The sequence below is a fragment of the Macrotis lagotis genome, chromosome 6 (genome assembly GCF_037893015.1).
Source record: "Macrotis lagotis isolate mMagLag1 chromosome 6, bilby.v1.9.chrom.fasta, whole genome shotgun sequence".
Lineage (NCBI taxonomy): Eukaryota > Metazoa > Chordata > Mammalia > Peramelemorphia > Peramelidae > Macrotis > Macrotis lagotis.
In genome coordinates this window covers 185,682,087-185,696,071 of record NC_133663.1, presented here as the reverse complement: position 1 = coordinate 185,696,071, position 13,985 = coordinate 185,682,087, and the positions used below count along the sequence as shown (strand labels likewise).

At 41.0% G+C, this 13,985-nt stretch overlaps 1 protein-coding gene across 3 annotated transcripts in view; it reads left to right on the top strand.

The window, feature by feature from the left end:
* The first annotated feature begins 10,203 nt into the window (after positions 1–10,203).
* Positions 10,204–13,985, top strand: part of GRTP1 (growth hormone regulated TBC protein 1) — an 80,304-nt gene continuing 76,522 nt past the window's right edge. The window contains exons 1-2 of one of the 3 annotated variants that reach the window (XM_074192089.1): positions 10,204–10,334; positions 13,237–13,388. In XM_074192089.1, the coding sequence (XP_074048190.1) occupies positions 10,315–10,334; positions 13,237–13,388 (172 nt within the window). In that variant the 5' untranslated portion in view covers positions 10,204–10,314. Of the gene's footprint in view, positions 10,392–11,904; positions 12,012–13,236; positions 13,389–13,985 lie in introns of those variants that run through there. The other 2 variants (XM_074192091.1, XM_074192088.1) reach the window with 2 other exon arrangements.

Genomic DNA, 13,985 nt, shown 5'->3' with positions numbered 1-13,985 from the left:
GATATTAGAATCTAGAGAAGGCTTTTTAGGGATGGGGAGTTTTGTTGTATTTGAAGATTGTAGGAGATGTGGAGAGAGAGAGAGAGAGAGAGAGAGAGTTTAAAGATCTTAGTTATTGTCTAAATACAAAGACTCTTCTCTTGTCAAAAAAAAAGATCTTCTCTCTCCCTAAAAAAGATGGTCATTATAACCTCCAAAATTATAATACTAGTAATCCTTTTCTGCTCCTCATCCAGTATTCACCTTTCTTTACCCCCTCTCACTCTTTAATACCAGGGTAAAGGGTTGCCATCATCTGAGCCAAGCCTCTTTCTATCCAATATCCACCTTGCCTCAACCTTTCTGAGTGAATGATTATCAAATCAACCCTGGGTTGAGATCTGGGAGATGGTTACCATAGTTCCTAGGAAGGGTGTGACCTTTTACTATCTTATAGCTAGCTAACTCCTCCATTCAAAATTCCTGTGATTCAGAGTTCCATAAGAAAACTCTCTTCCTTTCCTACCATCCCTTCTTTCTGATGCCCATCCAAGTCAACCCTAGCTCTCCTGTACCCCTATCCCACTCTAACCTCCCACTGGGTCCTTTGGAACAACCATTTCTTTTTATTAGATATCTTCTTGTCCTATGCCTTCCATTTTCTCAAAATCAAAAACCTGTTTTCCTCTAGGCAACATTCATCTAGATCCACTCTCTTGAGTATGGTACTGAATTTATTATTTTTATGCTATCCAAAACAAGAGCCCATTAAGACAAACAGACATGTTTCATGATCCTCCTGCTCACTTATAGACCTTCCTCCTGCCATCATCATGCAGCAACCTTCCTTTCTTTGAGATACATATATAGAACTTATCCAGACCATAGGATCATAGGTCCATAAATTTAGAACTGAAAGGGAACCTAGAAGTCATTTAATCTTACATATGAGGAGACAGGTTCAGATGCCTTTCCAAAGTAATATGAATGGTTATCAAATAGTATCTAATATCTAATAGTAATCTAGAGGTTACTAGAGCATTTTTCTCTTTTCTCAAAAAAGATACCTAACTCTTCCTTTCCACCATATCTCTTAAGCCCTTATTTTTCTCATGTGAAATATAAAAAGGTTGTAAAGATGACTTCTAACATTCCTTTTAACCCTTTTAACATCATCTAGGGATATTAAATTCATTGTATCCAAAATAGAATTCATTGTCTTTTCCCAAAACCAGGAGTCTATTGCTAAATGTTTAACAACTGACTTTCTGGAACAAAAAAAAAAAGCATTACTTTTTTTAAGGCAATCAGGGTTAAGTGACTTGCCCAGGGTCACACAGATAGTAGGTGTCTAAGGTTGGATTTGAACTTAGGTTCTCTGGACTCTGGGACTGGGTCTATTATCGACTGCACCACCAAGCTATCCCTCACAAGCAGCACTTTTAAGTTTAATTTGCATTATGAACATTTTCTCCATTAGTTTCTTATATCTAAACAATCAACTAAATTTAAGAAAATAATGAAGAAAATATTCATAACATAAATTAAACAAAAATCAACCCAGACGTTATAGCATTTGCACATTTCCAAGGTGTAAATGCCAAAATTTAACAGATTTTATAAGACAGTTAGATTTGAATCCAACTCACCCCTGCCCTAAACCCTTTGCTCCTAACTTTCTGACTACAGCATCACCATCATTCTAGTCACCTAGGTTTGTAACCTCAACATCATCTTTGATTTCTTGAATTCTCCCTTCCCCCCGCTCTAATATACAAGTTGCCAAGCTTTGTGGACTTCATCTACATCATTCATATTCATTGAATCTTTGCCCTTCCCATGTAATTTAAGAATTCCCTTTCTCAAGAAATCTGAGTGACTCCGTATTGACTCAAAGATAAAATACAAACTGCTATTTTAGACATTTAGAAATCTTCATAATTTGACTCCAAACTCTTTCCAAGCTGATTATACTTTATTTTTCCCAACTGTACTTCAATCAAACTTGTCTACTTACTCTACTATACCCAATCCTACATACTAACTCCATAGACTATATACTAGATACACAATAATATATATTATCCTATCCCATTTCTCACCTCACTACCTTAGCAAAGGTTGTACCCCATTCCTGGAATGTTCTTCTCCTGACATTTAACCCTCCAAACGTTTAACTACAAACAAGCTTTGCTCAATGTCATCTCCTATGAGAGGTTTTCCTTGATGACCCTTAATGATCAGAAATTAAGACTCTTCCCTGTAAATACATCTTATTAATTTGAGACATATTTTGCATTTACTTAACTGGGAACAGGTTGTATCCCCTCAATAGAATGTAAATTTATTGAGCCTTCCTCAACCCCTCTTAATTCTCATGACTTCCCTCTGTTAATTATTTCTCATTTACCCTATAAGAGTAGCTTGGAGGCATAGTGGATAGAGTGTTGGACCTAGACTCAGAAAGACTCATCTTCCTGAGTTCAAATCTGGCCTCAAATACTTTCTAGCTATTTGACCCTGGGCAAATCACTTCACCCTAACTAGCACAGTTTTCTTATCTGCAAAATGACCTGGAGAAAGAAATGACAAACCATGCCAGAATTTTTGTCAAAACTCCAAATAGGGTCATTAAGAGCCAGACATGACTAAACAACAAAAGTTATCCCATATATGGCTCTCTGTCTCTCTGTCTCTCTCTCTGTCTCTCTCTGTCTCTCTGTCTCTCTGTCTCTCTGTCTCTCTGTCTCTGTCTCTCTCTCTCTCTCTCTCTCTCTCTCTCTCTCTATATATATATATATATATATATATATATATTTGTTTGTGTTTTGGTCTCCTTGAGGGCAGGAATTATCTTTGTCTTTTTTTTTGTATCCTCATCACTTAGTAAAGAGCTTGACACATAATGAACTTTTAATGTTTATTGATGACTCTTTTGCTCTACCTTGATATCTCAAATGTCTGACATAAGACATAATAGATCCTTGATAAATATTTGTGGAAACAACAAAACTTGTTAAATATAATTATCAATGTTAATCTTATGTGCTAAATCCCCAAATAATCTAACTTGTTTTTTATTTAAAAGATATATTTTATTGATTGATACTTTTAGTCCTTACATTATTTTTCAACATACCATTCCTTCAGTCTGAACTCTTTCTTATAAAAGATAAAAACAATTCAAGCAAATATATCTCATAGATGGCTATATCCAAGTTGTTTTTATTTTATTTTCCTTTGTTTTAAATAGGGATTTACTGTGAAAATGGGTTTGTTCAGTGTTTGATGTGTCAAATATGTCAGGAAGTATTTATTGTATCCAAACAAAATGCATCAATTTTTTTGAAGGAGTGTGGGAGTAAGGAAATCAAAGTAACAAATGTAGATTTCTTTTTTTTCCCTAGAAGTTTGACTAAGTAAGAGAGGAAAGATAAAAGAAACCTTTTGAGTACATAGTAGGGTCAAGTGAAGTTGAAGTTGGTTTTTTTTTAAGGATGGGACAACCTGGACATGTTTATAAGCAACAAGGCAAGTTGGTATTTTAAAAGAGATAGAAAGCAATAAAGAAAAAAGTTGATCAAAAGGTTAGGCTCAGATCTATAAATCACCACTCATCATTTATTAAGCATCTGTGTTATGTCAGACATTTAGGGATACAAAGACAAAAGTGAAAGTCTCTGTCCTTGGCTCTAGTACATTGTACTAGATAGAAGTGTCTATATATACATACATTCATGAGTATATATATATATATATGAATGAGTGTATACATATATACAAGAATATGTGTGCATATGTATAATGTGTCTATACATATATAAATGTATGTGTATGTGAGTGTGTATATGTGCATATATCCATGGAGAGAGAGAGAGAGAGAGAGAGAGAGAGCCTGGACAAGTCACTTAACCCAAGCAAACTACTCCAGTATATTTGCCAAGAAAACTCCAAATGGGGTCAAGAAGAGTCAGACAGAACTAAAAACAATTGAACAACAATAATAATAACATACATGTCGCACAGATATTTAGATTCATATATATATATAAGTGTAGCTAAAATACAAAATAGCTAAGTTATCTTAGAGTAAAGCATTAGCAGCTAGAGAAATAAAGGAAAGATTCATGTAGAAGGTGACCCATTAGCTAAGCCTTTGATCAATCCATCAATTACTTATTAAACATTTATTATGTTACACATCCATCCTAGGTGCTAAGAATACAATACAGAGAATAAAACAATTTCTTCTCTTAAGAAGCTTACATTCTATCTTGGAAAATAAGAAATATATATATATATATAGTAATTATATATGTATATACATAATTATAAGTAAGTATAAAGAGAATTATTGAAAACAAATATGATAGTTAAATATTAGATAATGCGGAAGAAGTTTCTAATAATTGATATCAGGAAAGGCTTCCTCTGAAAGGCAATGTTTTGCCAGCATTTTGAAGAAAGGAATTTCAAGAAGTCAAAATGAGGGGTTTTTACATTTGAGGCATGAGATGTAGCCATACAAAGACACTGAGAGTATGATGTAAGAGAAGTAGCAAGAAGGTGAAATTGTGGCTGGACCGTGGAATGATCAATGGGAAGTAACATATAATAAGTCTGGAAAGGTAGGTGTAGGCCAGATTGTGAAGGTTTTAAAGGCTTAATAAAGGGATGACTTCAATCCAAGCCCAAATCCCTAATCCCTAAATATAGAATTCTAGATGTTCTGGGATTTCTGTGGGGACTCAGTTTTCCTGACCTAGGAAATTTCATTTGCTTTTTCTTTAGAATTACTTTCTGTGACTAGATTCAGATTGAAAGCAGATGTCTTATAGGATAGGAAAAAAAGTAAAGTACTCCAGCTTCCTGGCACTCAGAGATGATTGATTGGCATCAAACATCATTTGGTTTCTTACCTAAAAGTGAGGAGATGATGTCCAGAAGACCTCAAGTCCTTTCTTTAAACCTTTGGGGAAAGTGACTCAAAGTCTGCAAAGCTTGGTGGGAGCCAGGTTTCCTTTGGAAACAAGAAGTTCATTTTTTTTCTTTTTTTCCCTATGGATTCAGAAATATCATTCTGACTACCAAGTGAGGCACTTGTTAAGTTTTGAGCAAGCAGTAATCTTTGATAAATGTTATGAAATATTCTTTGTTGAATCTGCATCATTATGTGTTTGGGAACAACTGAGATTTTTACCTTTGCATCTGAGACAATATATCAAGTTGTGTAATATTAAGTTGTCTTTTTCCTATCTGATACTGGGAAAACAAGTGAAAAACAATATTTATGCTTCCAGAGGACCCCAAGAGGTCAGATAATGTGTTCAAAGTACCTCTGCTGATTTGTTGAGAAAATGTAAAAAGGACTGGCCACATTCATGAGAGTACATCATCATGATTGGCTGGGCAAATTCTCCATGTAGGAGGGGTTGGGCATCGGAACATTCATAGATATTTGGTCACTAGTTGCAATCAATCAATCATGTAGTGAATAGGAGGTCCTTTAATTGACTGGGCAGACATTCAAGGGCCTGAGACAACCTCAACATTCTCTTTGGCCTCACTCTGGTAACTTGACTCTTCATTGATTACATCAAAAGGGAAACAATGCTTAAGCAGAGAGATTTGCAAGGGCCTTCTTTGTGGGTTGCTGTTCTTTTCCATTACAGGATTGGAGCCTCTGATCATGTGAGTTTTCAAAATGTCAGAAAGGCAAGTGTCTTGGGCTTCTAGGCATCCAAGCATCCCTGTATCCCAGAGTCCCATTTTCCCAGTCAGCACAGTATCTTATGTCCAGAAGGGTAGGTAAAGACCTTGGAATTCACCCCAGCGGTAGCTGAGATGAGAATTCATCTGGTAGTCACTATGCTTGTGGATATCATGTAAAATCTTTGCTAAGAATATCTTGTAGGGGGCGTCTAGTTGGCACAGTGGACAGAGCACTGGCCCTGGAGTCAGGAGTACCTGAGTTCAAATCTTGCCTCAGACACTTAATAATTACCTAACTGTGTGGCCTTGGGCAAGCCACTTATCCCTATTGCCTTGAAAAAAACTAAAAATCAAAAAAAATTATATCTTATACTCCCTAGAGACTTGGGAGAGAATGTTGCCTCCTTAGTGTTGAGGGGGAAATATTTTTGCTTTTGTTCTTATATCTTTGAAGTAAGCTAATTGATACTAAGTGACTCTAAATGGGATACTACTCATTGGCACTTATGAATGGGGCTTGAATCCCTCAGGATCCAAGAGATGTGGAAGGTCTTAATCATAGAGAGTAAGATCAGTATAAAATGGATACACTGTTTGTGGATTTTTTGGTAGTTCAATTTTTTCCTTCATGAATTTGGATATTATGCCACTAAGTGTATGTATAATTAGCATATTTTATAGCTAAGATACCTTTAAACATAATATAGATTTCCTGTTTAAAAAACAAACCTCACATAGGAATTTATATTTTATTCTAGAGGTTATGGGAGTCAGAGAAATTTATTTAGTAGGAGAGTAGCAGAGTCAGATTTGAAATTTAAGAAAATCATTTGCAGAACCAGAAGAACTTTGTATACATTAACAGTAACATTGTGTGCTGATCAACTGTGATGGTCTTGCTCATCTCAACAGTACAATAATCAGACAATTCTAAAGAATTTATGATGGAGAATACCATCTATACTCAGAGAGGGACTATGGAGTCTGAATGTAGAACAAAGCTTACTGTTTTCAATTTTTAAAATTTGTTTTATGTTTTTTCCCTCGATGGCTTTTCCTTCCCTTTTTGATTCTTCTTTCACAACATGATTAAAATGGATATATGTTTAGCATAGTGATAAATGTATAAGATATATTAGATTGCCTTCTGTCAGGGGGAGGAGAGAGGGGAGAGGGAGAAAAAAGTGAAACTTGAAACCTTAAAAAAAAGGTTGTTGAAAACTATCTTTACATGTAATTGGAAAAATAAATAAAATATTTAAAAGAAAAAAGAAGATCACCTAAGAAACAGGGTGAAGAATAGATTAGAAATAACAACTATATATGTCCTGGCCAGAACTTCTGAGGGTCTTCTCCATACAGATTTATTCTTGTGAGAAGGCAAAGTAAGCCCTCCTTTTTTTCCAATTATATGTAGAGATAATTTTCAACATTTCAACATTCAACATTCATTTTTGTAAAGTTTTCTTCCTCCCACACTAGGATAGCAAAAATTCTGATAAAGGTTGCACATGTACAATTGTGTTAAACATATTTCCATATTGGTCACACTATAAAAGAAGAATCAAAACAAAAAGGGATAAATCACATGAAAGAAAAAGCAAAAAACAAAATTAAGAAGGTGAAAAAAAATACACTTTTGTCTTCAGATGCCATAGTTCTTTCTCTGGATATGAATGAACATTTACATTGAAGGTCTTCTAGAATTGTCTTTGATTACTGTATTGCAGAGAAGAGCTAAATTCATCATGGTTGAGCATCAAAGTGGGCCATTCTTTGCCTCAAATCTCACCTCACTTTTAATTATTGATGGGCCTTGCTCTCAGACAAACTGAAACCTGGGAAAGACCTTATCCTAAAAAGGTCATGGTCTCCCACTGCATTCTAGGTCATCCCCAGTCCCTTGATAGTCATCTTGCCACTGGACTCTGTAGACTCTGGAAGATAGGGTTGCACAGTGCCACTTAAATCCAATTCACTTGCAAGCCAAAATATCATCTTCCTGCTGTCATTGGTCATCTTTAAGAAAGAAGGATGAAAAACAACAATCTGTGATTGAAATGGGCAGTGAACTGAAACAAGATTATTACAATATTCCAGGTTTGAGATGATAAGGCCTCTGCTAGGATAGCGACTGTATGAATGGAAGAGGATAGGATCAAGTAAAAGAACTATCCTTGGGAGAAGGGCCATCTCTTTATTAGAAACTAGAGCAAAAGAGGAAACATGAAAAATGATGTGGAGATTCATTGTGCCTAATATAGTATTCTGTACAGAGTATATAATATATAAGTGTTTCTTAAATTGAACTTGTTCACATAATACATATTTAGCTGTGACCTTGGGCAAGTCACTTAACTCCATTGCCTTGCAAAAACAAAACAAACAAATAAATAAGCAACAAATGAATGATTGAATGAATGAATGAATTGAACTTGTTCCTCTTGCAGCACAAAAGAGTGGCATGAATACTGAGTTCAAAGTCAGAAGATCTGGGTTCAAATCAGAGTCTTGCTAGTTGTGTGATGTTTGTAGTCACTGAAGTACTCTTTAAAATACATCTATAAAATGAATGGGATAAAGCTAGGTAATCCCTAAAGTCCCTTACCACAGATATTATTACTCACATTTACAAGAGGAAACTGAGATCTAGAAATGATTAAATGGCTTGTCAGAGATCACATGCTAAAACTAGAGTCAGGTCTTCAGGCTTTGAGTTCCTTGTTCTTACCACTATTCCACCTTGGGAAGAATTGTGTGATGATTTCTGATAAAAGTATTACACATTGAACAGATCCATATCACTAGTTTGTTATTTTTTTTAAAAAAGCAATCCTTTAACCAGTTTCAATATCAAAATGCTTATACTTATGTGTTTACTGTGCATTAATGTTCTTAATGTTCAGAGGTTAGAATGCTTCTTAGGAAACTCAAATGTTTGAATAGAGTCTCCAGGACTCTCTCTCTACCTCTAAACCTACTCTGAAGTTACACAGTTTGGGTTTTAGGAGGACCTTTAGACAAAGAAACTTGCACAATGAAAGGTTACTAAGGTTGCTCAACTGAGCCTAAAGTCTTCAAGCTTTTTATGGCTACACACCCAGCAAGCTAGGAGTAAATTGCATTAGTGACACCCAGGAACAGTTGCTATGGTAAAATAGGTACTAACCTGTTTAGTATTCTTCAAGGTTAGTTAGAATTTAGAAGAGGGAAAAAAGATTTCTATAGAATTCTTCAGTTTACAAACTGGTAGTCTTCCAAATGTTTGCTTGGAACTCAGTGTATTTTCCTAAAAACAAATTCTCCATGGTAATTGGGTTCCTAGGCCAGTCTACCCATAATGTGTTAAACAATAATTCACATTTTATAGTACTTTATTAGTTAACAAATATTTATTAAGTGCCTACTGTGTGCCAGTCGCTGTCCTTAAGCTTAGTTGGGAGTACAAAGAAAAGCAAAAAAACCTATCCCGGCTCTCAAGAAAGGTTAATATGGGAGACAATCTGCAAGTAGTTATGTACCAGCAAGAAATATACAAGGTAAATTGGTGGTACATTTTCTATCATTTTATTGTATGCAAAGCACTTTCCTTTCAAATATACATCAAGGAACTTATATTCTATTGTTGGAAACAACGTGTAGGCTTCCAAATATTTACAAGTATTATTATTTTCATTTTTACATGTAAGAAAATCAAATTTCAGAAATTAAATGAACTGTCCAAATCTACACAGTATGGATTCATACTCAATTTGTTACTAACTTTAGATCCAAATCTTAAACTGCCTAAGTAATATTTGTGGTTTAACGTTGATTTTTTTGTGGGGGGGGGGAGGCATTTTAAGGGATTTATCCACTCATGAAATCTGAATGTCTATTTCCCTGGGAGATCTGGGCCACCAGTCATTTAGTTCTACTTACCCCTTTGCATTAGCGAAGATACCAATTTAGGTCAATTTATCACAAAGGAGTGGAAAACACACTTCAAAAAGGGGTGAAGTTGCAAACTTCTTTTGTAAATCCAGACTAAACTAGAGCAACAAATTACAGCAATAAATGGCTTGTCTTTTTTTTAAGACCCAAAGGGATCTTTGCTTTGAAAAAAAAAAGCAGAAGACAATTTTATCTGTGGATCCCTGCAAAAAAGTACAGCGAGTACCTAGGTTTCTGACTCATATTCCCATGACTATGAAATTATGATGTCTGGAAAGATGACAGTAAAGTTGCAACGAAGTAACACGGAGGAGGGGAAAAGATCGATACATCTTCCCGGCTATCTCCGTTTCCAGTGGGGAGCTCTATCTCTTTAGGTCGTCCTGGATTTAACCCACAAGGTGGCTTTCCTTTGCAACCATACTAGGCAGGGATCAAGAATTTCTTTCTTTTGAGAAACCCCATTTGCTCATCTTGCTTGGCTATTTTACAGGCTGTTTCTCTGGCACCGATTCTAATTTTCCGAAGGCTGGCTCACTGGAAAGTCAGGATTTGATTAAGGGTGTGGAGGCAAGAGGAGTAGGAGGAAGATTATGGCTTTGCCTCCTTTAGAGCAGTTTCTCAGAGCCTTTCAGGCAATTAGAGAGAAACCCCCGGGGTGTTTTCGTGGCAGCCTCGAGGAAGAAGGAAATGAGACATTCCACTGCTAGGTGGGTCCCCCGGCCCAGGGAGGGATGCAGGTTGCACCAGTTTTGGAGGTGTTGAAGGTAGGCTGCAGGGCTTGTGTACCCCGTAGAAGGGAAAAAAGAAAAATGACACCCGAGCCTTGTCACTTCTGAAAAGCACAAGCCTAAAGAAACCATCTTTATCTTTATTGCTAAAAACCCTGCACTCCGGGATGCTAAAGAATGGGGTGGGGGAGGAGAAGTATTTTCTGTCCCTAAAAAAAGCTGCCTGGGCGCTCCTCCAGCGCGGGGAGTTGAATTCCACCGGTGGCCGGGAATTTGCGGGATTCCACGAGAGCGCCCGACCCTCGCCTCCAGCAACCCTGCGGCGCTCCCCCCGCCCGCGGGGATGCCGGGCTGCGGGTCCTGTAGTGGCCGGGCTGGCTCTCTGGGCGCTCGTCCCTCCCTGGCGATTAAACTAGGCTAGGGTAGGTCCAATTTTTACAAGGGGTGATTTGGGTGACATCCCCCCCCCCATCCTCCTTCCCCAGGCTCTCTGTCCCTCTCCTTCACCCTCCTCTCCTTTTCTTCTTTTCTTCTCTCTCTCTCTTCCCTCCTCTCTCTCTCTCTCTCCTTCTCTCTTTCTCTCTCTCCTCTCTTTTTCCTCTCCCTCTCTCTGTCTCTCTTTTTCTTTCTCTGTCTCTCTCTCTCTTTCCTCTCTTTGTCTCTGTGTCTCACTCCCCCCTTTCTCTCTCTCTCTCTCTCTCTCTCTCTCTCTCTCTCTCTCTCTCTCTCTCTCTCTCTCTCTCTCTGTGTCTCACTCCCCCCCCCCCCCCTTTGTCTGTCTCTGTCTGTCTGTCTCTCTTTCCTTCTCTCTCTCGCGGGCTCCATCCCGGCGGCTGCCCGGTCAGCGGAGGCCCGCAGCTCCCCTGGGCACCCCTTGCCCAGCGCCCACACGTGTTCTCGGGCCAGCGCTCTTCCCCGGGCAGGCAGGCCCCCCCCCCCCCCCCCCCAGTCCCCTTCCACTCCAGCTGAGGAGCGGATCGGGGGGTGGAGACAGGCCCCGCCCTCGCTGAATGACTGACAGCCCGGGTCGAGGCAAAGGGAGGTCGCGGAGGCGGCGGCGGGGAAGAGAGCCGGGTGCGGGGAGGGGGCGCGCGTCGGGAGCGCGCGGCCCGGGCCGGCCGCAAGTTTCCCCGGGGGCGTTCTGAGCGGCGGGCCGGGCCGGGCCCGCCTCCCGGGCGCCGCCAGGTGCAGCCTCGGGGCTCCCCCGCGCCCCGCGCTCCGCCGCCTCCAGGCCCCCGGGCGCGCCGGACAGCCGCAGGGGCAGAGCCCGGCCGCCGCCCCGGGCCCCGAGCCCCCTCCCCCCGGTGACGGCGGGGCGCGAGAGGAGGCAAGTGTCTCCCGGGCCGTGAACTTCGGTCCCCGCGCGCTCTGCTTCCTCCTCGGCCGGCTCCCTGGGAACTCCGCCCGCACTTCGCGCCCCGGCCGAGTCGGCCCAGCCCCAGGAGCGCCGCGCACCGAGCCGGCCCCGGCCCCGGCCCCGGCCCCGGCCCCGGCCCCGGCCCCGGCCCCGGCCCCGGCCCCGGCCCCGGCCCCGGCCCCGGCCCCGAGGACGCCGCCGCCGCCGCGGCCCGCCGGGATGGAGCCGCCGCCGCCGTCCGGGGGAACGGTCCGCGGGGAGGACGAGGCGGCGCGGGCGGCCAAGCAGCGGATCCCCAGGTACCTGCTCGGCCCGGGCGATCGCGGACCCCTCCGGGCAGCCGGGGGCCTGCGAGTCCCGATGCCCCCTCGGCCGAGAGCTCAGAAGCCCCCCGCCCAGCCGCGGGCCCACAGACCCGCGGGTTGAGTGAGGGGCCCGGGCCGCCCGCACCTGCCGCGGGTCCGGGGCGGGGGGGGGGGGGCTCGTGTGGGGAGCAGGAAAGAGCAGAGGAGCGCGGCGGCCGGACACGGAGCAGCTAGGGGCCCCGCGAAGCCCGACATTGCACAAATGAGAAACTGAGGCTCAGTGACCCGCGGGCGCCCAGCGGGGACGGGAGTCGGGTCCGGACGGGCTGGTGGAGGAGCGCTGGCCCTCCTCATCCTCACAGCCCCGGGAAGCGGCGGCAGCCTTAGCCCGGCTCCCGAGGACGGCCGGCCCCGGGCGCGGGGTCTGGCCCCGGGGCTGCGCGCCAACGGGCTCCCGGCGCTGCTCTACCAAAACACTCCTTTTCCTCAGTCAGAACTAGTGAAAGATTAAGTTTTGGCAGATCATAAAATAGCCTTGTGGCGTTGTTGCCCTTGCTAGGGCAGATCTCCTAAACACATCAAAATGGGGGATTGGGGCAGCGCGGTGGATAGAGCACCGGCCTCAGACACTTAATTACCTAGCTGTGTGGCCTTGGGCAAGCCACTTAACCCCATTGCCTTGCAAAAAAACAAAACAAAAAAAAAAACCCAGAGGATTAACTTCAGTTAACTATAAAAGAAACTTCATACTTTTGTGTCTGGGTTTTAAACTTGAGTTAATGATAAACTCTTTCCTATTAAAAAGTAGTTGTTTTTATTAAAAGGGGGTTTTTTTTGTGTACATCCAAGGTATCTGAACAAGTTGGCATTTTATCATTTTATCTCATCACCTTGAGATATATATATATATATATATATATATATATATATGTATAACACACACACACACACACACACACACACACACACATATATCCATTCCTTGTATTTGGTTACAGCTCCCTGCTTTGATAATGCTATTTTGAGCTAAGCTTAATGAAAAGTATCCTATTTAAAATGATAATTTATAATTATAATTCAATTCCACAAACGCAATCTAGGCAAGTTCTGAATCAAAGATGAGAAGCTTTTATGGGGATGGAAGGGAATGAAACAATACTTTGAGAAGGAAATGCAAACTATTTACAGTGATTATAATTGTTTCCTCTCCTCACATCAGAATCGATCCATATGGATTTGAAAGGCCAGAAGACTTTGATTATGCTTCATATGAAGACTTTTTTTCCACCTATCTGAGGATACTCACTAATAGAGCAATCAAGTGGTCAAAACTTTTGAAAGGAAAAAATAATGTCCAGAAAAGTATGAAAGGTGAGTTTTGAGTTGATCTTACAACATAAATTCATTCATATTCTCAAGTGCTATTTTTAAAAAATGGACATACTTCATTGTCTAGCAATTTCAGTGAAGTTGATAAGTGCTGAGCATTTTGGCTTAGATGTTTTTAAGTCTATGCAGTTGAACTTAGACACTACAAGGCAACAATTCAACCTGAACAATTTATTCAAGTTGTTTGTCCTTCATTCTTGAAGACTTTAATATCAGGGAGGTGATGCCTGACATAAATTGGACTTGAGTGAGGGGATATGGGACAGTCATCAGGCTCACTTTCTCCTCCAGAGCTATCTGGGTCCAAAACCTTCTCCAGTCTTCCTGAATTATACAAGTAGAAAGAGTTGGAGGAGGGGGGGAAACACCTGAGTTATTTCCTGAGGAAATTCAATGGCACTCTGACAAGTTAAGTACGATTTCTGTGGGATAAACAAAGGAGGTCTGTATAAAGTTGTTTTTTCTAAATTTTTGAAGTTTCAAAGGGTTTAAACTAGATTGAGGCTTTTGAATTGTTTCTGGGATTAATGAATTGCTTCTACTCTCACTTTCTCCACTGAAGTAGTCATCCTTGTTGCT